The 23,899-nt window shown below is 42.4% G+C and overlaps 1 protein-coding gene across 1 annotated transcript in view; it reads right to left on the bottom strand.

Annotated features, from left to right (window-relative positions):
• CUNH10orf90 (chromosome unknown C10orf90 homolog) overlaps positions 1-23,899 on the bottom strand; it is a 65,179-nt gene that overhangs the window by 3,424 nt on the left and 37,856 nt on the right. Inside the window, exons 4-6 of the mRNA XM_085299123.1 lie at positions 10,298-10,588; positions 8,036-8,229; positions 6,947-7,148 (exon numbers count right to left, since the gene is read on the bottom strand). Of these exons, the coding sequence (XP_085155249.1) occupies positions 6,947-7,148; positions 8,036-8,229; positions 10,298-10,588 (687 nt within the window). The remainder of the gene's footprint in view (positions 1-6,946; positions 7,149-8,035; positions 8,230-10,297; positions 10,589-23,899) is intronic.

Consider the following 23,899-nt stretch of genomic DNA (forward strand, 5'->3'; position numbering starts at 1 on the left):
TAGTTTTAACAAATCCCTTGCAAAAATGGTTTCTGAATGGAAAGTGATGGCATTTTAACAAGAAGGGACGCCAATAAACATGTAATAAGAATTGGTTCCTGATGAAGGAGACTGTATCTAGTCATGTTTACCATGGAAGGGAAAGGAGAGGACAGAAGCCCGTACAGCTACGTTACTTAGAAGTATACCAAGACGATGGAAGAAAACATGGGAGGCCGCTGGCTGGGTCACTGCACAGGACCCTCCCCACAAGCACCAGGCACGAAGGCAGTAGGATGTGTCCAGACGTGGGGAAGGTAAACCCCTGCGTTATACAAGCTCCTAACCCCGATGACTTCCACAGACAATACGGATACTCGTATCTTGAGCTGCTAGGTTGAATCGTGTGAAAGCCAAGCCTTACGCCCTGGTCGCTGCAACAGGAGGCCACCAGAGCATGGCACGTGCCTAGGCAGGTTGGACTGATGCCCCCGGGGCATGGAGGACAGCCGTATGGTGCCCTGTGCAGCCACAGGCGCCTGAAAAATCTCAGATATTTGCAAGCACCTTTGTAGAGCGTATATGTAAGATGCACAAACTTTTAAGTCCTTCCATTTGGGAAGTTTAGAAGACATAACACATCACAGCAGGCACCACATCAGCTTCTTCCTGACATCCCACTGAAGAGAAAAAACACAATATTCAAGGCAAAGGAATAAATACAGATAATAATTCATTCCAGAACTGTCCTTCCAGGCATTAACCCCAACTGGACCCAGCGACCACTACCCGAGGAAGAGATCTTCCCCGCCGGCTTTGCTTCCCTGCTGTTTAAGACACAAGTGTTTCAGGGATATTTATGGGAGTTGCCCTAGCAACCAAACAGCCTCACCAGCTTACGGGGCTACACCCAGAGGCAAAGCTGTGCTCAGATTACTGTGCTTCTCTGGACAAGGCTACACAGCTTTTAAAATCGCTCTTATATCTCTACATAAAAATAAAAGGGAGCTATGCAGCAGTGTCTGGTATAGTTTGCAAAATAAAAATTGAGAAGGAGAGGAAGAGATGTATAACCCTTCTCTGCCTGAGGAGTTAACTTTTCTCCACTGAATGTTTATCTACACTTAATCATCCTTATTAAATCTCCAGTGCACACAAGCAGCATGCTCAATTTGCTAGGAAAATATAATTTGCCTTTTATTTATTAGTGGTTTTATGTTCATTTACATGTTCATTAACTTAAAAGGAATAAACGCTTGGATGCTACTGCTGTCCAAATAACTCCACGACGTATGGGAGCAGATAATCCCTCTGATCCAGAGCAACTCGGCTGAGGATTTGGGGCCACGGAGCAGCGTGAATCCTAGCACATTTCTGAGCAGCCTCGGGGCAGCTCTTTGCTGCTCCTGGTTGCAAACCTTGTCTGAGAGCTGGGGATGAGAGGAGCTCAGGTGTTCTTCTGCCACTAGCCTTTCCCACCAGGCACGTTCCCTAACCTGGAGAATGACATGGGCTCATAGGCTGAAACCCTCCTAAAGTCATCATTTTGGGTGCTTTGCAGCGCTGAAACAAAAGGGGAGACACTTAATGCTCCTCAGCAAATGCAGGCCTCTATTTTTTCGTCTGTGTGGCACAGAAGCATGGTCCTCAGCATGCAGGCAGCAGATGGGAGCTATTTCACCACCGTTTCCCACTCTGGGAGTGCAGTGCTTAGGCGGCCAGCCTGCCACCAGGAACCTCGCTTTGGGTCCTGGTGTGGAGCTCGGGGGGGACCTCAGCAGCCGCTCTGCTTGCTTTGGAAATGCCTTCGACTCCCACTAGACCTCATCTGAAGCCCAGCTAACTTCTGGAGAGGAGTCAGTACTCCAAGGAAAGTGGGCTTCCCATAGCTGGGAAGGGAGGCCAGAAGCAGCCATGCTTGCTGGTGGTGCCCTTCAACCATCTTGAAGGGCATCACACCAGCCCTTGCCAGAGAGTCTGCCTGGCGTCATAGGATGCCATAGGCTTTGCAAGGCAGGATTAAAAAGAGACACTGGGAAAAATCCACCAAGTAAATTCCTCAAAGAAGAAAGCAAGCTACCTTGGTTATAAATATATCTATTCTGAAACAGCATGGAGTCAAAAGTCTAACGGTTATAGGCAAACATTCGTGTAGTAACTCTCAAGTCTCTATGAACGAGGAAAAATAAAGCAGCACATAAAAATAAAATCTCTCAGGGATTTTAAGATGAGGATTCTGAAAATATTTTAAAAAATAAATAAATATTGATGTGAGAAAATAAAATCCTATAAAATAAATAATAATAAAGCCATATTCATTCATAGCCAAATCACGAGTTTAACACTGAGCAGTAAGCATATTTGCAAGTGCAAGAGCAGCACACATTCGGAACTACAGTAATGTACCTACATAATGACCTACAACACCCTACATACTGAAGACAACCTGAATTTAAAATTCCTACCAAGGTAAGATCAACATACATAAAGTGAACAATTCCCCAGTTTGATAGCAAGCATTTTGTCAAAATTCATTATATTTTATAGCTATGTATACTTTCAGAGAAAATTATTCCGAGGGACAGAAAAGAAAGAATTTGAAAACAGATATTCAGTATTTCCAATAATGTTCTGATTAAAGGAAAAACATAGATAAATATGGAGTACTCCATCAGTGTTTTATTCAAATTTTGTCAAAATTATGAGCTTCCAGTAGTTGCACCAACAGTGTTTTGTGACATCTCCATAGCAGGAGAAAGACATTCCTCCAACAAGTTGTAAATGAAGGTAAATAGATCATTGTTGTAAAATATTTTAACTAACAGTAAAACTGTACCTCAGGATGAATAACTTTCTTGCCTGGGAAATTTAGATGTTTAGGCAGAGAACAAATAGCTCAGGATTGTGTGGGGACTGTTCCCTGATTTCCTGTTTGCCACTAAATCACTGAAACACTTAAAAGTGGCAAAATTCATCAAAGACTCAACACAATATGCACACATTTTCCCCTGCTATGAATGCGAATTCTCAACACTTGTTCTAATCTAAAACTCACACTTTAAGTGCGTGTTACCAGTCACTGAAAAGCAAAGCACTGATAACGAAAGCTCTCTGATTAAACTGCTTTTCCTCCAAACTAAAAAAGACAAAAGAATTCACCAGAAACCCACTCATTCAGAGATGTCCTAAAGCATATAAATTTTTTTAAGCATGACCTTTTTTTAAAAGAAAAGATTGACAGTCTCGTAAAAATAAATTAACCTTGAATTCAAGATAAATGTAAAGGTGGCATTCAGCTTAGATCCACGCTGGACCTGACTGGGAATTCATCCAGAGTCTCATGCCTGTGCCCACGGCTGCCACCCAGACTCTGCACACCGGGTGCCGATGGCTTCACAGAACAACATTCCCCAGCTATAGTCCATGGATGAGGTTTCAGTATTACTTACAAAATATTTACCAATCTGGCAGCCATTAATGGAAAGCTACCACAGATCTTAGTAAATCCATCAAAAGGTTACTGGCATCGTTGGTAAAACTTGCACCTAAGTCTTAATCCTGATTTGTTCAGCTTCAGTTTCTAATCATGGATGAAGTCAGACCTTTCCCTTCCAGATTAAAAACTCCATCATCAATATTCAGGTTTCCCCATGGCTACTTCTAGTCCTAATGAAATCACCCCTTCATTTTCCTTTTCATAAGCAAATTGCCTGTCATCCTTGCCCCAGATGTCCCCATTTATCCACACCTTCCTTGAGCGGTGGACTCTGCCTCTTCCACCACCGTAACTAGTTTGGCAGCGGGCTCCGGAGGGACGGCATCGTGTGCCACCGGCACCTTGCAACGTGGTGCCGTGTCCAGCTGGATTCTAGGCGCTGCTTGCATCAACGTGATTAATAACAATAGCATAAAAATAGGTCATACCACTTCCTAATTCAATTACCTGCCTGAGACTTAATCTGTATTCATAACTGTCAGCCTTAAGCACGCGGCTGGGTGCCAACGAGATCAGTGGCACTATTGCTAGCAAGGGCTATCGACTAGGAAAAGAAGTCTGGGAACTGAAGCAGTGACTGAAGCAGTGCACGAGCAGAGAAAGGCAGGGGCTGCAAAGATCCCATCAGCCACCGACAACTGAAGACCAAGCGGACGCACGTCAACGGCTCCAGGGTTACTTGCGGGACGCATCCTTTTTGCAAACTCTCTGATTGCTGACTTCTACTCGCCCCATTAAATCTACAGTCCAAATAACGAGCCAGCTAATGCACAGCTTCTCCAGAAACCACCTCCTTATAAATGCAGACAAACAAACAGCAATCCTTGCCCTCCAGGCCTCACAGGGAGGCTTTCTGGAAAGGTTTAGAAGCATGACTTAGGAGGTATGCGCTTGTTTCCAAAATATTATTAAGGATATAGCATTTGGAAAAACCCCTGGACAAATCCAGAGAAACTTAGTAGGCACCTCTTCCGGGGCCGACTGGTAATCTTGATTCCTTACATTGCCATTGGCAGTGAACTACCACTCTCCCAAAAGGAAAGGAAAATGGAGGGTATTTTTTTTTTTAAAAAAAAAGGCGCTTGTGAAATTTTTTTAAACCTCGGAAGTGCTTGTGTACACTAAGATCACAAGGCTGTTCATTAGGAGGATTTAAAGGCCTATAAACAGCTGGTAGTCCTGTCACTGAAGTAATTACATTACGGTTTTTGAGATTTAAATCCAGTTATTTGAACATTGTTTCTATTCAGTTCGTCACAGTGGGATCTCTAATTTGTTCGACACAGTCAACAGCAGAGTTGTCTATCTTGGACTAATTAGCACTCCAGAAATTTAACCGTACACATTACACAGCACAAAGGCTAGTATGAGAGCTGGAGGTTGTTTGCCTTCGAAGAGCTCTTGTGATGATAAAATCTGCTGCTGGATAAACATTTTTATTTTTCTAACATTACTTTCAGTGTTTTCTGAAATCCTGTTCATGAATTATGATTAAAAATGGTAAACAACTTTTCTTCTTTTTTTTTTTTGGAAGATGAGAAGGTAAATGGAAGCTGCACAGATGTTGGTATTTATATGGAAATGCTGTAGATGCCAGTTATTTCTTTTTTGTATGAGTAACTGTAAGGTTGTAACAACACTGACAAAACATTTGAAAATTGTGTGATCTAATAATTTCATACTACCAATAAGCACTCTTTAGAATGATCCTAGGCAGAGAAAATCCCTAAGGATTTTTCTTTAATTCTGATTGGCATTGAAGTAAAAGCTCCATGTTGTGAGTGCAGTGCGTGCAACATGCTTATTTAGGTGAAAGCAAGGGAAACAGCAACAATAATTAAATAAAACGCTGAAGAGCAGCCTGTTTTAATGCCCACCGTGCTGCGTTCTGCATAAATCCCAGAGCCGGGCGCTTCCAAAGCACGCCGCCGCAACGCAGCGGCCCGGCCGGCACCTCCGGGTCCGGCACGCTGGCACCCGCGCAGCCCGCCCGGGGAACCGCGCCGTCCCGCTGAGCTGGGAAAGGCTACGGGCCGCTGCTTGCACAGCAGCCCTGTGCTGCGGGACCCGTTTACGGCGCTAATCCTCCTGCACAACAGCATCCACGCGGAGAAGTCCCGAGATACCGACTGCCAGGACCCGGAGCAAATGAAGCAGGCTCGGTACCCTCCTCTGAACCAGTTACGCTTTATCAGAGATCCAAGATTTACACTATTAATTGAAGTTAGGGCTAAATATCAGCTGGGGCGGCTTCTGCCGCGATAAAAACACGCACTTCTTACAAAGAGAGGATTACGCGCGGCCGCGTTAAGGCAGACGAGCCGCGGGAACCGAAGCTTCTGGGCAACCCCCTACTGCTCTGGGCGGCCTTGGCGGGCGGGCGCTGAGCCCCCCGCGCCGCGCTGCTGCGGGGCGGCACGGCCCCCGCGGTCCGAGCCCAGACTAATTAACCTGCTTCGCCGAGCCGCTGCATTACTTTTATTGCCTCTTTAAAATTACCCCAGGTTTTGTGCGTTTGTTTACTTGTGCTTATTTAGCTCTCGCTGTAGAAACTAATTGCATATCTGAGGTAAAGCAGACTGCCTTAACCTGCAGAAATCTCCTGGATTTGGCAACTGAAGTTAGCATTCTCCAAAAAATAACAATGCAAAGTATGTCAACAGTGACAGCATCATTTTGGCAGGGCTAAGAGCTGATGAAGCTGATGCTGACTTTAAAATTACCCAATATTCCAGGTTTTTATTTGAAAGCTTCCCCTTCCCGTGGAAGCCTGAGGAGCGAGAGGGGCTTCCACGCTCCAGCTGCTCAGAGAGCGTGGAGAGAAGCTGCCCCGAGGGAATGCATGAGCTTTGGCGTGACCGAGGCAGATGTTTCCAGGTGGCAGCTCCATCCCCGCAGGGCTCCTGCCACGCTGGGACTCTGGGAGCAAACGCCTGCATCTGCTGCGCTGGGATTTACAGGTGTCCAGGAAAGCAAACAGATTTTCCTTCCTGCCTCTCCCAGGTGGCCTGTTGTCTTTTAAAACAGAAATTAAACCGCAGCTAAACCCCTGCCTGCAGCAACTGTCGGTGCAGCACTTCGCCCCTTGCAGGAGGACCTCGCTTGCTGGCCGCGGGGGAAGCTCTTGCCTCCCCCCCGACTTCTGCGTCTCCCTCCCCGCCGCGCTCCGTACACCAAGATCTTGTCTTTCAGATCGCTCGGGTGTATTTTTGCTTGTTGATGCTCTGTCAGAAGAATAGGTGAAGACAAATCGAAACAAACCAAGGAAAACCTCTCGGGCCCATTAGTCCTGCCTCGTTGCTTTGCAGACTTTCCATTCAGAGCACCAGGACACATGCCGGCACGCTGGCGGAGGGGAAACCAGAGCCATGGGGCACGCGTTTTTCCCACAAAATTAATGTGGAAATACTCTGTAAGTGGCAAGGTCTCAAAGACAGTTACAGAACTGTTGCTGGTCACGATTCAACTTACCGCTGAGTGGGTGAGGAATGGTATATTGCTTTTTTTTGCTCGAAAAGGATGTTGAAGACAGTTTGCGAACAAGCAGCGCTCCCGGTTTCCTTCCCAGAGCATCACTCTGCTGGGCTTTCCGCAGCTGTACCATATGCTTGAGTTTTTTCAGCCTTTCTTGTGAACGAGAGATGAACTGAGGTTTATGGATTTCTAGTGCTTCCTAAATGAAACAGAAAAAAATGCTTTATTTTAAAAAGAGGAAATCCCCCCCACCCTGAGTTATTCATCCAACTGGGTTCAGCAAGAGATTATCAATGAAAACCGCTGCTTGTCTGTAAGAAAGTCAACAGTCTGCCTTCCTATCTGGCTTCGCTTCCTTTTAATTTTAGAAAGCTGGCTTGGCATAAACATTTCCAGATCAGGCAAAGGAGACCATTTCTAAAAAACTGTAAGAAAACATATCCAAAAGGTTTTGAGTTACACATTTTTCTACATTATCCAACTTCAAGTTCTTGACATTTTGCCTATTTCTTTGTCTCACCCCATCGCCAAAGCAGCTTGTCACTAACAGTTCACAAACTTTCCTGTTTATGTAGATTATCAAGCAAATCTAGTTGTGGATGATCCAGGAGGAAAATGCTCTCCAGTCAGAGGCTGGTTCAACATTTAGGAATGTTTCACGGCAGAAGATAGGAACGGAGTCTGGTATGCAGCATTGCACAGACGAGAAAGCGGGGAAAGACGCCTCCCGCGCGAGCTTGGCATGGCCCTGGAGGGTTGCATCATGTGGCTGGTGCCACTCGATTTGAGCCCATCTGGGGAAACGGGCAGCTCTGAGGTAAACTGTGTTCGGGACGTCTCTGCAGACCCCGAGCTCTCACCACGTTCCTCCCTAGAAGCGGCAGCTAGGACTCGCACTGCGGGTCTCGTACAACCGCTCGAGGAAGTCTCAGCGGCGAGAGCGAGCGAACAAAACTTCCCAGAGAAGGAGAAAAACCGAGGAAACGTGAACTTCTGCCCCCAGCTAGTTCCCAGGAAGCAACGAGCATCCATGAAAAATCAGCCCCAGAATTAACAACAACAATAAAAACAAATCGAGATTTTTACCCTCAGAGTCAGTGGGCTTGGTGGAATTTTCTCAGGCTCCGAGCAGATCTCTGGCCAGGGGAGCGTGTCTTTTTTCTCACGAGCAACATCTGGCAAGTGAGCTGCAGACAGTGTTACCCCGCTGGCTCTCTCCTGCTCAGCCCGTTCCTTAGGCTCCTTTATTTTGTCATTTGAACCACAGAATTTGTAATCACCTGAGAGAGATTTAAAAGTTCATTAAGAGTGCATGGCTAATTTTTTATTGGGTTCTCCACCTCATTAGACAGAGAGGGCAATTTCTGAAATAAGGATGCCAAGGTATTATTAATAGGCCTCATTAAGCAGAATAGATCAGATCTAATCCTTAGTGCTAGTCGCTGCCCTGTGACACGAGTAGTATCTTTCACATTAAGCAAGACATCACAACGGAGCATAATTAAACCGCTGTGATGCTTAGCGCCATTCGGAGGTATTTACTTCCCAGAAAGCAAGGCACTTCTGTAATGCAGTCACATTGTGTAAAGCAGAGGACACCATGCTGCAACTCAGTTCGAGTCGTGGCATTTTAATTTATTGCACTTATTATAGCAAATAACATATTTTTATGGAACTGAATCACATATCATTTCTCTTTGACCACACAGAGGCTTTAATAAACCCTGCTCATGTTTTTCCTTTGCTAATGATACAGTTTGCTTTATAGCATTTCTATATATTCATTAGCCTTTCAGTGGAATGACTCCATGAAAAACTGATAAACAAAAGGTTAATATGCGTTGTAGCATATCATTACGCAAGCAGTCAATTCAGCAAGTCCTGCATTGAGGAAAAAAAAATTGCTACACGCATAATTATGCTTTAACACCCTAAGACTGATATTTCCTGTATAAAGTATGACCAAACCAGGGTGTGTGTTCAAAATGAGAGAGCTGTCAAGATTCTTATTTAAAGTACCGAATTAATCCAAACTAACAAATTAATTTCAGAAAAGACCCATATGAACTGCTCTGAAAAAGTTACACTGAAGTACTTCCTTCTTGCCAAATAATTTGATTTCTAGAACTAAATATCTGGGAATAAAGCCCATTACTGTTTTATTTCAATTTTTGGTTACAATAAACTGAAAGTATTTTCCTCTTTATGACATATTGTATGTATTATGTTGTACTTAAAAAAATGTTGAAGTGGTCTGCTTTGGGTACGTCTGCCTTACAAAATCCGGAACTGTATTTCCTCCCCAGCAGTGTTTTTGTTAACATCCTTTATTTTGGATAAAACTTGAACCTGGTGAACATGAAATTAAACTCCTCAAAAAGCTTGGTTCTTGGAGATGCCAGTTACCTTTATCTTCAAGATCTCAGTGGATGCCTCACTTTTTTAAACTAAGTCACCATGAGTTAATGGAATAACATGTATTTTGCTTCAGGCACTGAAAGTAGAAAACTGGCTTCTCTCATCTACACGGGTGTTATATTCAGTAGCTACATGTTCAATCATGACACGTTTTCCCTACCTGTCTACAGAAAATCTGAAAGAGAAAAGGCTTCATTATTGTCATAGCATTCATAAGGCATCCTTGGAGTAAATTTTTCACAAAGCTGTGGATATTAAAGCCAAAATAGTCTGCAGTAGATACGCTACATACAGTAGACACAGAGCTGTCTTCAGCAAAAAAAGCTGCAAAGATACCTTCTGCGTGAATCCAGCTACTTTTGTCACCCCCATCTCAGCTACTTCAAAAAAAGCGAGGGGTAAGATGTCAATGTGGGTGCTGAGCTATAAGAAAAGTATGCTGTATGCATTGAAACATTAATAATGCCTTGTTAAAAACTTTGTTGTGTGATAATCTCTTCAGGTGAGATATTCCACGTGCAGCAGACAGTGTATCAGCTAGCTCAGGGTGGCGTGGGAGAGCGAGCAAACAAAAGCACGTGATTGCAGAAAGAAAAGAAAGGTATCAAAACAAGGTTGCAAAAAATAACATTGCTTCTGGTATTGCTTGAACTGGGAACGCTTGACTCTGCAATTTTAACTTTTTTTCAAGATGTTTTTGAACCTACTTACAAAATCAGCCTATCATTTTCATTTTGTTTTCTCTTAACCATAGCAATGTATATAGTTTGATTAGCTGATGTGATCTCTCACCAGATGACTCATACTCAGCATTTAAAACTGGACAAAAATGGACAGACTTTCCATTATTTCACTTTTTTTCTCTGAGACTGATCTCATCCTATTATTGAAACCATATTCCTAACAACCACAGGAGGATTTATACCTCACCTTTCAGGAACTGATTTTGCCCGTGAACATTTGCTTCCAAGACGATTCTTGACAGCGTTTTTATATTGCACGTACTATCGGAGATGGATATTTTTGGCTGCGGGAAGCACGGTGGTCCGCTCTCTTTGGATCTGGCGGTGCCTCTGGAGGGATCTTTCCCTGCTGACGAGCTGTCGGAGGCAGCAGCGGACTCCTGTTTGGATGCTGGATGCAGGCAAGAGGCAGGGGCAGCGGTGCAGCTCCTGCCCGAGGCACACTGCTTCTTGTTGCTTGCCGAGAACATCCCCGTACCTAAAGAAAACAAAATAAACCCAAATTCTGTAAACGTGTGGCAAGCAAACAGCTGATTTCACAAGTCAGGCTATTAAAATAACGTTCAGTTTTTTCAGTAGTCTGTCGTTCATTTCTTCCATTAAAGTGTTTGTTGACTAGTTAATATTCACCAATTAATACTCATGAACCTTTTTCATCCCTGTAAAGAATGCAATGATACTGCCCACACGTAACAGGACAATGTTATCTTCTTCGGCTTTCTGCTCTTCATTACTTTTGCCTCCACTAAAACTGCTTGCAGTTCCACATGTTAAAAGTTGTAACAGATACAAATATTATCATGACTGTCACACGGGTGCATTGCAACATAATGTTACCAATAGAAACAATCAGGGACGATACTCTTCAGAAAAACAAACTACTAGTCTAAATAATATATATATATACACTCTGATGGGTATTTTGGATGGAGTCAAGACTCTTCAAACACAATGTTGTTACGTGGTTTTCTCCTGTTTCTTGTTCATTTCAGTGGAACGTTTTAGATTGGCTAAACCTGGTCAAAATTAGAATTGCGGACGCAATAGTGGCTATGATGAGATCCAAGGTCCACAGCGACTGGTGAAGGAAGTAGTTTGGGGATCAGGAGGTGGTTTTGGAGACCATGACAGTCTTGAATGTTTTAAGTGCCACCGTCTACCTCTGTACAAAGCCATGGCATGAACCAGCACCAAAAGGGTCACTTTGTCCAAGATACACTTTCCCCTGAAACTGGATTTGTGGGAAGGCTGTTGCAGCTACAGCTGCAGGGTGCTGACACATCCAAAGCGACAGAGCTGAGCAGCTAAGCTCTGCGTTACACAAACTACGAAAGATGACTCAAACAGTCCACCACCACCACCAGCAAACCCTAGAAAACCAAGAGTTGGTGCAGATAAGCACACAGAAGTGCCCATTTTCCTAAGTGCATTTTAGGTAGTTTTGAAGGGAGATGAAACAGAAGAAATTGGGAAAGGAAAACCAACAAATTAGGAACAGTACATAAAAGGCATCAGGATCATCACAGTGGGAAGACAGAAACACCAGACGGGAACTATCTTAAGTCCTTTTAAACCTTTTAAACCTTAGGGTCCCTGAAAGGCACATACTCGCATAGCCACATACGCTGCATACGACTCCTGTCTTCTTTTTTAGTAATGTATATAAATTACACATTGACAACCCTAGTAAGAGGCAGACTCAAGATCTAAAGCTTTGTGTGGATGGAAATGACCAATAATAATCTAAAATCTGGTGACCGAAGGCAACTCATCTAGCTGGGAGTTACAGGGGGAAAAGAAAACCCAACCCCCCAAAACCTAGTTGCATATTTAGGAATAAAAACAAACCAGGCAGGGATTGACCTGTTCTCGGCTGTGATCATGACACCTTTAATAAACCACTTCTATTTCATGACAAACGCCTTTCAAAAAATGGCCACATAACCCTTTTCCCTATGGACTCATCCTCAGCAGCTGCTCCTCTCTAAACACTTCTTGCCAATGCCTTGCTTGCAGAAGGAAGACAAGTCATGCTTTCATCCTCTGGTTGACCCATGAGAAAGGGTGAAATGGCCCTACCTCATTTTAGCCCCTACCTTGTCTTGTATTCACTGAGTAAAATTAAATCTTGCAGTGAGGTGGGAGTATTATGTTTCAAACTACTTTCCCAATCTTTTATCTGTACGCATGAGATAACGAATATTCTTTGTCACAAAATGATGGTCTCCTGCACATTTTAATGGTCTGAATGGCCCATCTTCCCTACTAGTCATCCTGTATTGCTGGGGAAATCGGAGAGATAAGGTATCCCATCTAGTCTTCTCCCTTACCATGCAGCTCAGAAAGCTTTCTAACAACCCTTATGTTCCCTTCTGTAAACTCGACTGCCGATACAGGTAGAAGGAGTCAGCTTCATTGACATGAACCCCATCCTCAGCAATTTCACATACAGTCGTACAGAAAATCTGGTCAAAGTAAGGAACTGCACACAAAGTTCCCAAATCCTAAATTCACATCCAAGATCTCCCTCTTCTCTCTGATATAACTTAGTTTTTCTCCTCGATTTTCACGTGTTACAAATATTCTTTCTTTTTAAGGCTTAACTCTTCTTTCTTAAGTGAAAATCATTTTGATGCAGTATCTTCAGTAAACTGCACAGCTCCAACTCTGTGCAGAGCTTGTGCACAGCAGCAGTCTGTTCCTCCAGTCACTGACCAGTTCAGTACCTGCACTTACAGCCCAAGCTTCTACAAATGTTTTACAATATGTAAAAGAAAAAGACATTGGGACAGACTAATGGGATCATGGGGAGCAAAGGGTGTTTGTGGGGAGAGGTAAAAAAAAGGCAGTTTGGTAGGAGAAGATGGAGAAAGCAGCAGGTAGCATTAAGTAACTGCAGAGCAACAGAGAAGGAAATCTTTTCACAAAGGCAGCCAAGATCCTTGGATGGACAGGGGAAAAAAGAGGGAAGCTAAGCCGCAGAAAGAACCTGAATGGAAAACAGATCATCTTTTTAAATCATCTTTTAAGTTAAAATAATTTATTGGCCAGCAGAAAGCAGAGAGGAAAAGAAAAGAAAGTGGGAAGGAGGGAAGAGTTTCTACTCATCCAAGGTAGCATCACAGTGAGACAACATTTACCTTCGTGTCTCGAAACGGTCTGTGCAATAAGTGCGTGCTGTGAAGCCGAACAACGGTTTCCTCGCTGACCCTGTTAAAGTGCTCAAACCACCCTTGTGTCCTCAATAGAGGCTATTAGCTACTGCTGTGCCGCGGGATCTGAAACTACAGTGGGGAGGATCAGGTGGGTGAAAAGTGGCCGCAAAGTGGCAGAATAAAACGGCAGAGGCCAGAGCCAGCGGGGAAGGAGTCTCTCACCTGCCTCTCTCCTCTGTAAAATCTCAGCCTATGGATCTGAGCAAAGGAAATATTCGTACTCCACTTACTCCTTACTACCAAGCTAGCTATTTGTGGATGTTGGCTTCCAAGTATAATTACAGTAACCTTGAGGAACAGAGAAATAAGCCCCAGGAATTTTCTTACGCATACTGCAAATGGAGACAACGCTCCTTTCTGCACTGCATCCCGTCCCTGCTAAAGCAGAAGTCACCAGTGGCATTTTGCCCATAAAACCCAGGGATTCTCTACAAAGACAGAGCAAAGATTAGGAGAGAAAAAAAGAAAGATATGAAGAAAAATACAAACGAGTTCTAAAATTAGAAAAAGGCAAAGGCTGCTTCCTAGCATTTCATGGTAACAGAAGGATGCCTAAGAAATTTTAAAAAATCAAGATTCCTTAAGAAATTCAGGTATAAAAACATTGCTTCTTTTCTACACAAAACATGTCTTCCTTAGATCTTGCACCAATATAATTAAATCTTAATTCTTATTAGGCTCACAATGATTTTTTTTGTAATTAATTAAGACAATAAGAAGAAGTGCGCCTTGTTCTTGTCTAACACCAACAGCAATCAGAATAATAATGGAGCCAATCTGGTAAATTCTTTCCTGTAACTCTCTCTTGAATTAACCTTTCAATTTGAAAGGTTCGCCCAGGCCCAGTCAACCCCTAGGAAAACAGAGCAAAGCGGGACGGACCCCGGCTCGGAAGCCTGACTCCCTCCTCCTCCCCGCAGCTGCCAACTGCCTTAATTAACAAATGCAGACGCAGTGATATAGGGAAAGAAGAAAAAGGCAAAGATACATAAAGGTAAGATCATAGACTTTCACTCTGGACATTCTGGACCCATTTTTAATATATTGTGTGGGGAATTAGGACTGTTACTCTCATTAAGACTATCTGGAATTGTGTATCTAAGTCCCCATGCACCAAGCTGGAAATATATATGTATCCCTCTGAGAATAGCTAGAATTGCAACTGGATGACTAGCAATATGTGTTTTTTCTATTATCCCAGCTGAAGAAAGACTTTAAAACTAATGAACAAAGACACGTAAGTGTAATGCTTTGGGAGATATAGGAGAAGAAAACTCAAAGAAAAGGAAAGCAGAATGACTCCATTAATAAAATGTAGAAAATATATACCCTAGTTGTAAAAGTTCAGCTGCTTACAGGAGAAAAAGTTATGGAAGAAAACTGTAATTGTGTTTGGACATAAGTCATTTCTGCCTCTATGCAACAAGAAAAGATGACAGATCAATTCTTAAATAACCACTTGCTTAAAACCACATCACTTTGGAGGAGTGAGAAAATACTCTGTAAAACCAAGGATAGATTTTCAAAAGCTTTTTTTTTTCTTTTTTTTTTTTTTAAGAAACCTCGATCTCAGAGTAAAATGAGTAAACTGTTTTACTGTAAAGTATCTTTTTACATTTTCCTCCCTTTCCCTTTAGGGGGTTTTGCTAACAGGAAGCGACCTTGTGTTACAACAGGTTAAACTTGCCTTTCTTTGAAACATCATCAATTCAGGCAAACATATGCTTTTCCATTGTTACTACATATCTTTTCTTTTCACTTTACAGCAGCATAAAGCAGCTTTTCCTACTTTTACATAAAGCTCATTGTGGATTTTTGACAACTCACGACAAAGTAAGCCTCTGCAACTGGCCAAAGATCATTTCAACAGGTGACCACCGCCATGAATTTGCTATGACCACCAAGCACGTCAGACGTGAGGAGAAGGGGAAGGAGAGGCACGGGGCTGATTCACTAAGTGTCATTAATGCAAGTAGACATCACCGCCATCATCAGGCTTCACCTTAGAGAGCACCTGCTGATTTTCACAAAAAACCCATCCCGCAAGCTGCTGAGCTCGCCCAGACCTCCCCAATAGGGCTGGATGGTGCCCACAGCCTGAGCAGAAAGGAGCAACGATTACCATTCCTTAAACATAAGGAGCTTCTACCAGCTCCGGGAGGTTAAAAAAAAAAGAAGAAGTTAAAAGACTCTGCTTTCTGACCCTTTTAGGCGAGTGGCAGTGGTTTGAAAATACCCAAGTTGCTACCAGTCCTACACAGCTTGCCTTGGCCTTGGAGGCAGGAGTGGTGTCGGCTGTCTGCAGCCCATGCTTACCTTAAGCAGGTACATGGTGCTCCACCACGCAAAGAGAAACAAGGCTGGAGCTTTATGATGACTCAGAACGATGACTCATTTCCTATCCTGAATCAAGCATTATCTGTCTGAGTAAACAGACTGCATTATCTCAACAGCCTGTTCATGCAGAATAATGGAAACACTGAGAACAATAACAGTATTAATAGTAATTTCATTGTTTGTCAAGGCATGGAAGATAGGAAGGGCAATTCATTGTTCAGATCACTGCCAAGGAAAGGATGCCACTTTTCATCAGTCAACAAGCAGCAGAAGCATCTCAAAGTCCAGGTGTTTACACTAGAATTCCCACTGACCAGGGCTGAGACCTATGTCTCTGCCTTTTCATGTTTATCAGACAACATTTTTGCAAGAGGTGATGTCAGCACTATTGAGCACTGTCACCCATGGAAACTATCAGAGATGCAAAAAAAGTCGTAACAAAAATGTTGCTCTGCTCCATATCCATGTGAACACAGCAGCACTTTATTGTATGTGCAGAGCAAGGTTGGGAGATTGCTGCCGCTCAGACATGCAAGGGCACATTGGTAAGGCAGGGTGGCGGAGCCATGGGTGATGTTGCACCTCACTTTCTTTTGCCTCTGCTTCCCTCATCATCTTCTGTAACACAGCCTATATGTATACCAATGGCAGGGACCGTCTTTACGGTCTTTTATTTACACACAAACATTAGTGGAGCTCAGACCTCGATCAGGACATGAAAGCACTACTACTAAGTAATAAAAAAGCTAATGGTGGAGCTTCAAGGGCAGTATACACAATATCTACCTCAGCTATGATCTACCAAGTTATTTTGTGACTAATGTACAAGGTCAGGGCATGAAGGAATGGTGAAAATGGGAACTTCTGGATGTCAATGGGTTTGGTTTTGCTTTTTTTTTTTTTTTTTTTTTTTTTTTTTTTTTTTTTTTTTTTTTTTTTTTTGAAAGAAAAGTAGGACTCTATGAGATGCATTAACTTTGCCTCCCTAAGCAGAGCACAAGGTTTTTGCCAAGGTTTTCATCCTCTGATTTGCCAAGGTTTTGGATTTACCTACTGTACAACAGAGGGTCAGGACTGCATCCTAAAATAAAAAGAGCTGGGCCCTCTCTTCAACTCCAGTCCCAGAATCATCACCATCCGAAGTCACAGCAACTTTGCAAGCTTAAGTCAGGAGAGAATCAACCCTGGTTGCTCCGGTAGAACGCGTCATTGCAACTATACTCATGCCTCTTCAAACAGCTCTGGCTGGCAAGGATAAGGCTTAATTTTCATAGCTATATCAATATGACCTCAAGCAGAAAACCTAGATTAAAAGAATTATCACTGACAAAAAAGTTTTTTCTCTAGCTAGCTGTTTTGGTTTTTAAGATGACATTGACAGCTGTGGACACATTTCTCAGAAGAAAGATGCTTTCTTTTTGTAAAAGCTAAAACTTGACTGCAGAAACTTGTAATTATTTCAAAGAGAAAGCTTATCAAGTGTACTTAGGAATGATTAAGTTTGAAATCTATGATCAGTCCAAAGTAGGAAAAGCCTCTGATGTCAAGAAACAGCTTGCTTACCTAATGATATTTTACAAGATGTTAGTGTAGCCCAAAGCTTGGTTCACAGTAAACAATTTCACAATGCATCTAATCAACTGCATATAATAATAAGTGTCTCTGGGGTGACTTTCAATTTATTTTCTCCAAACACTTTACAAATAATTAATCAATTTTCTCTTTTGGTGCTAAATAAGGGAACATCACTTTAAATGTGTAGCTAATACAGAGCAACATGCTGTTTGGGGCAGGATGTGACGCATTGATTCCTACAGCGCGCGGAGATTTGGTGGAACAAGAGTGTAATCTGAAATGACTACACTAGCAGAAAGGAAACGTTTCTGCTTGGCACCTGCAGGAGATCGTCTTACACTTTGAATCATGAGAGTGTATTATTGCTGCAGAATATTTTAGTGGTCAGGAAATAATCCACCCACATTATTTGATTCGACTGCTCGCACCAGCAAGCTCCCTATACCCAGCTGGTTTATAATAGCTTTTGTGCATTTTGCTGCCATTCTTCCCCTTTGCTTCCTATCTGCTGAGGCAGGATAAAAGAGAAAATATTCCCTTTGCATTAAAGCTTTCATAATTCAGAGTTTGATCAAGCACCTGATAATTATTTTCTCATTCAAGATAATGAATCTTAGATTTTAAGCTCACACCTCAAATCATCTTTTTTGTTTTTCTTGCTGCATCTTTTTGGCCATGCTGTACCAAAGCAGTGCATCAAACCAAATACTCCCAGGCAACGGTTCTTTGACTGAAAGGATCTCTGTTAATATTGTTAAGAAAGATCATATAAATGTTCATTGAAAATATTTTGAAATTTGCTGCTGTATTTACAAGATGTTCTTGGTCACTTCTCAAGTCAGACATTTACGTTCGCATTTCAAGAACGGCATGCTAGAAGCTACCATGCTCTGTTGCACTGGGTCAAGAAGTAATGTTATGCAGTGTGGCTCTTAAAAAATATATATTCAGGCTGATTCAGAACATTCAAATTGCACCTGGGATTTGCAGGGTAAGAAATTTACTGACCACTTGGTATTCTGAGCATGTCAAAAATAGCTAGTTATTCAGCTATATCTGGTAATTTACCACAGCCAGTTTGAGCCAAGTTTCATTTCACAGACTACAGAAGCAACTGCTCCTAGTTTAGAACAAGTGTAAGTAAAGGCAGAATTAGGCCTTTTACTCTAATGGTGTTGTGCAGTCACTGAATCCACATTACCTCCTTCTTTTAATCATTCTCTTAATGATTTTTTCAGTCTTCGACTACTTGCCCCGAAAGTAGTAAGGAGTGACCACAGTTGCCTCCTCTACTGTCTTTCACTTCACACAGTCTCACATTTTTACTAAAAGTGGCAGATAAGATAGAAATGGTTTTTAATCTGGTCCACCCTGAACAAGATGGAGAACACTGGAGAATCAAGCCTTTAACTTTCATATGGCAAAACAAGGAGGACTTCACTTTAGTTTGGGTCCTCATTAGGCAATGACTAGTTTTGGAAAAATAATGCTAATTTATCAGCTTAATTTATGGAGAAATTGCAAGCTTTACTTGGAAATCACAGTAGGGAAATGGAAGCACATTGGACTCATGTCTGTAACAGCATAAACAGCATGGACAGCAACCTCTCCATCCTTCTGTCATCAAAAGAAATTATGATGTTTCTAGCCGATAGTTTCATTGCTATGCCCCATAGTACAGAAGTGAACTTTTCAGCAGCAAAAGCCGCACTTCCTGGAGGTGCGGTGCTCCTTCATCTCCACACAAATTATGTTATAATCATGCCCTCAAACAAGTGCAAGGAGAAAGGGACTCCGTAGCTGCTGGTTGCCTCAAACAACAGAGAAGTTTTAAAGAACTGTGAGTTGCTTGTGCAAATAGGATGGCTCTGATCGCAGCCAAGATCACTGAGACATCTAACGAGCTTCTGTTGAAGCATCCAGCACATGACTGACGGTAACCTAGGGGCTGCTTTGGCTTCTACAACCTTGCATATAAGCTCATAACCCACCACATTGTTCATAGAATCATAGAACGGTAAGGTTGGAAGGGACCTCTGGAGATCATCTAGTCCAGCCCTCAGCACAGCCCATATGGGGATTGAACCCACGACCTTGACATTAGCAGCACCACGCTCTAACCAACTGAGCTAAACCTGTTGCCTCAGTCTTCCTCGTAGAGGGGCTTCCTGAGAAGCCCCGTCCTTTCCCCTGTCACACGCAATGAGGGGGGGGAAGCTCACAAGAGTTGTTTGAAACAGTGATCAAAGCTCGTGAGCTCACTACTCCGTGCAAGTGAAAAGGCCTTCCGGGGGACAGCAGACATCCTGCCGAAAAGAAAATGAAAAAGCTCAGTGATAAGGCTGGGGCAACTGCTACTGTCCATCCGATCAGGTGGGCAGCGGCTTCTAGACTCACTACTAACTGCCAACACCTCGCCCAATTTTTGGTATTTTGAAGGGCTGTGTCCTCAGTTTCTTAGCATCCAATACATTACATCAAAGCCATGTTGCAATGTGACATAGACCCTATGACACAAAACCTTTAGTCTAAAGAAAACTGTCAAGCCTCCATTTTAAATTTATACCAGATGAAGGGAAACATCAAAGGAGCTCCTTTTAATAGGCTTTTTAGCATGTGGTCCTTTGTTCTTAACAAGTCAGCACCAGCTGCTATTTCCATAACACCAAGTTATTACCATCCCTGGCCAGACTTGGCTGATGTAAATCAGCGTAGCTTCTCTGAAGGCAGGTATTTCTGCTGGTTTACATCAGCCAAATGAGGTCTGGCTCCTCAAGTTTAGCAGGTGCATATAAAGTGAAATCTTCTGTGCCATATTTCACATTTTTCCTGTCTTCACCATCACTACGGCTGTACACATTCTCAGGCTGGAGAGTTAATTAGCATCAGCTGGAGCTACTCAAGTTTCTATACAATAAATTCCATATTGTAACGAACAGCTTTCATCTAATTATATCTTGCTCAAGAATACATATATTTTTCAACTGATCTTGTACGCTGGGTTACTGTGTGGTGATTTCTCCATAAACAGGAGATGAGGTGAGAACACCAGAAATGCCTATATTCATTCATCACAACTTTTAAAATTATATTTAATAACTTAAAGTACAATATTACTGAGACTCTTCTGCCTGAATACTGCCCACATTAGCCCATCCTGATTACTATGAGTATATATGAGGGGTATTCAAAGTATATTTAAAATTAAAACATTCTTTTGCATCGCAGGTAACAGCGTATCAAAATCCCATAGCACCCAGCATTCTGGTGAATGATAGGCTTAAAAATACTTTACACCATTACCAGTCTAAAATATTTTGATTATGAATTAATATATAGACCTACACACTCACACATACACATCCCTTCATAAAAATTTTAAAATACCATCTTGAACTAAATCATAAGCGAGTTATTTCCCCTTTAGCAAAAATTAATAAAATGCTGCTGGCTTTTGCACTTGTTAGAGAAGTTCTTGTTTAAGTAGGAAACTGAGCCTATAAATCTCTGGGGCTATTCAACACCCCAAAGGCCAGACCCAATTTCAGATCTCCCCATACCCTGTCCTACATTGCTTTAATCAAATAAACCATGCTTTCATGTCACCTGCCATTCTCTTTGGGAAAAAGTACAACCAACCACAACGCTTACACAGATCAGCGTAGATGTTAGCATTTATAATCTTACAGAGTAAAGCGACAGTTCTGTGCAATCAAAAAGTCAAAATGAATTTAAAAGTGTCCCATTTTCTTCTGCTTGCCTCTTTTAAATAATTCAGTGTAGAACTAAGCAGGTAATACGTTGTAATAGATAAACAGAAAGCTAGATATTCATGTGGAATATATTGTTTGGGAAAGGTAGGTGAGAAACTGAGGTTAAAAGATGCTCCTGTCTTCAACAGAAGCGAGACCAATCTCTTCTTTTTTCCGCTTACCTTGTATTTTCAAGACATCAGCTACAAAAGGCAGGAGGCATTGCAGCGTTCACTTAACCCCGGGGGGCCGGGGCTCTCGGGGGTGACACTTCGCCTTGCAGAGCGCGGATGCTCTTCTAACTCCACGATGCCGACCGCTCGCCGGAAACGAACGCGTTTACGCCCTACAGATCTACGCCCTTGCGTGGCTCAAGTCTGACTCCAGGCGCAACGTGGATTTTTCCAGCGCTTTTACCCGTTCCTTGTCGGATAACGGGACTAAAGGAGTCGGTGCGATGGACAGTCCGCAGAGGTGAGATCGCCCAGGTTATAACTCAACGCTGGGATGACGGAGCGTGAAGCACGGTTTTGAATACGAATTGAGACCGACAGTTTTGGATTCCTAAGTATAAGTAACATCCTTGAGCAACGTCCAAGATTTACGTTTCCTAAATGTGCCTAAAAATACACCTTTAGGTGGCACCCTGTGGAAATGTATACCTCCGGAGATTATCCGGGCCACCTGCCGAAAGCAGGGCCTTAGATTAGACTATCCAAGGGCCATATAAAGCCAAGTTTTGAATGTTTGGATTTGAACATGAAATACTATGAGTAATACTATATGTATAGTTGTCATTATGTTAGTAAGGACCTGTGATAACTAATAAAAGACATCCCAAAGAGCCCGTGACTCGGCTGGCCCCACAGGAAAAAGCAAACCTGGCCCTGGTTCCTGAAAAATAGACAATTATTTGGGTGCTCATTCCCCTCTGGGCCCCAGTAAGACAGACTGCACAGACTAGAAGCCATACAAAAATGTCCAGCCTTAAATGCCATTTTTCTGCCACAATTTTGCTGGTGGAAGGCCCTTGCTTACAGGTGCAAACTAACACAAACGCAAACTTTCTGGGTCATCAGAAACTTCACAGAGAAAGCCCTCTCTCCTCAGTTCCTTCTTCTACAGGACAACTATCTTAAAGTGTTGCCAAGGTGTAAAAAGTTGCTTGCTGCCTCTTTGCTAGTGCTTCATTCTCTTTTAAACATTTCATTTTGCACACATTTCAGTTCATGAACGTATAACAAACTGAAGTTTGAATGTATTTCGTATGAAAAAAATTGGAGGGAAAATATCTAAGGCAGCTGGAAATCAGTAATGGTATGAAGGACTTTGCTGGTTTCTAAAGCAGCATCTTGCAGTTTTTAGCCATACACACAGAAGAGCTCTGGCAGGAAGGTAACGGTGTTCTGTTGCAGCTTGTAGCTTCATTTCTTCAGATACTTAAAACAAATTTAGACAAATGCCGTATAACAGGTTCTAGGACTGCACCCCGCTGGCAGCAGCCTGGGATGCTTGACCCACCAGATCTCCTCCATCTCTCACTTTGCTGATTCTGGCAACTAGAAAGAACTCAAAGTTTCATTTTCTCCCAGGTTAAAATCCTACTTTATCATTTCATAATTTCATTTTAATGAGCGGTGCAGTCGCCTCATGCGTTTAACTGGGTTTCTTATCGTTTGTCCCATTTAATGGTTGACAGCTATGTGAGAGCTCGTTGCTTCTGGGGTGCTGGGGAGAACGACTGCTCTTTGGAAGCACTGTGCTGGCTGTGCGTGCAGGTTTCTCATAGGAAAGTTGCGGTGAGCTGATAAACACCTTGCCATATATTACAAAGGGTCTCATCAAGAAAAGCATATACATTACCTTCTACATTCTTGTGCGCACAAATGGTGGAAGCTGTTAAAAAAGGTAGCACTTCCCATGCATACTTACACCTGCATTCTTGTGTACACAAATGGTGGAAGTAATCTTTTAAAAAACAGAATTTCTCAGCTGGTTACCTCACTTATTTCCTCTTTTCAGTAAAACTGGGGAACTATGAATATTCTCCTATTTCACTTTTTAGTTGCTACTAGTAAAAGTGACTTTTTCATGGCCACCACTGTATTTCTGAGCTTAGGGAAATCTCTATATTATTTTAATATATTTTTATATTTCTATATTATTTCTTCATTATTATTTAATATATTTTAATCCCTGTTTCTGTAATATGTCACAGAGAGAATTTAAACTGTCTTGAGCAAACCCTTGAATACATAGCACTTCCTATTAAAACTTCAGAAGGACATTGTTATTTCAAATTAGGCTACTATACAACAACACCCAGTGGCTTAATTTGCTGCTGTCAGTCAAGGAAAATCCCTCTCCAGCCCTCACCACCTTACATTTCTTTACCCTTTTTTTTACCACTGCTTGTGGCGTCCTCAAGTACATGAGGAGCAAGCTCTAACCTCAATGCCTGTAGTAAAATCAGACTCCCTCATTGACATTCCTCCCATCCCCATTCGCTTCCTGTAGAGTCAATAAACGGAGCTGCAGTTATTCAAGTGCACTGTAAAAGAGCGGCTGCAGCCCACTGCGGCGGCAGCTACACCACTCATTGCACACAGCAATCCCCACAGTATCTTTTCCTTCCCTGAGAGCAGTGTTGCGAAAAAAATTTTATGCTTGCAAAATGGTTGGAGATATTTGGAATAAACGTGCTAAAGATCTGTGAAACATTTACCTGGAGCCGTTAGTTATAAAGGTCTGGGCTTATTACTGTGGTCTTTTAAATTAAAGCTAGAAACAAACTCATACTTAATCGTAAGGAGCACAAAACCAAGCTCAGTCCAGCCACTTCCTTCTTAATCTTAGATTTTGGAACTCAGCCCTTCCAAAAAGAAAGGCCTTATTTTCAAGGGCTGTGTA

Source organism: Rhea americana, unplaced genomic scaffold (assembly GCF_003343005.1).
Source record: "Rhea americana isolate MKP2758 unplaced genomic scaffold, rheAme1 scaffold_145, whole genome shotgun sequence".
Taxonomy (NCBI): Eukaryota; Metazoa; Chordata; class Aves; order Rheiformes; family Rheidae; genus Rhea; species Rhea americana.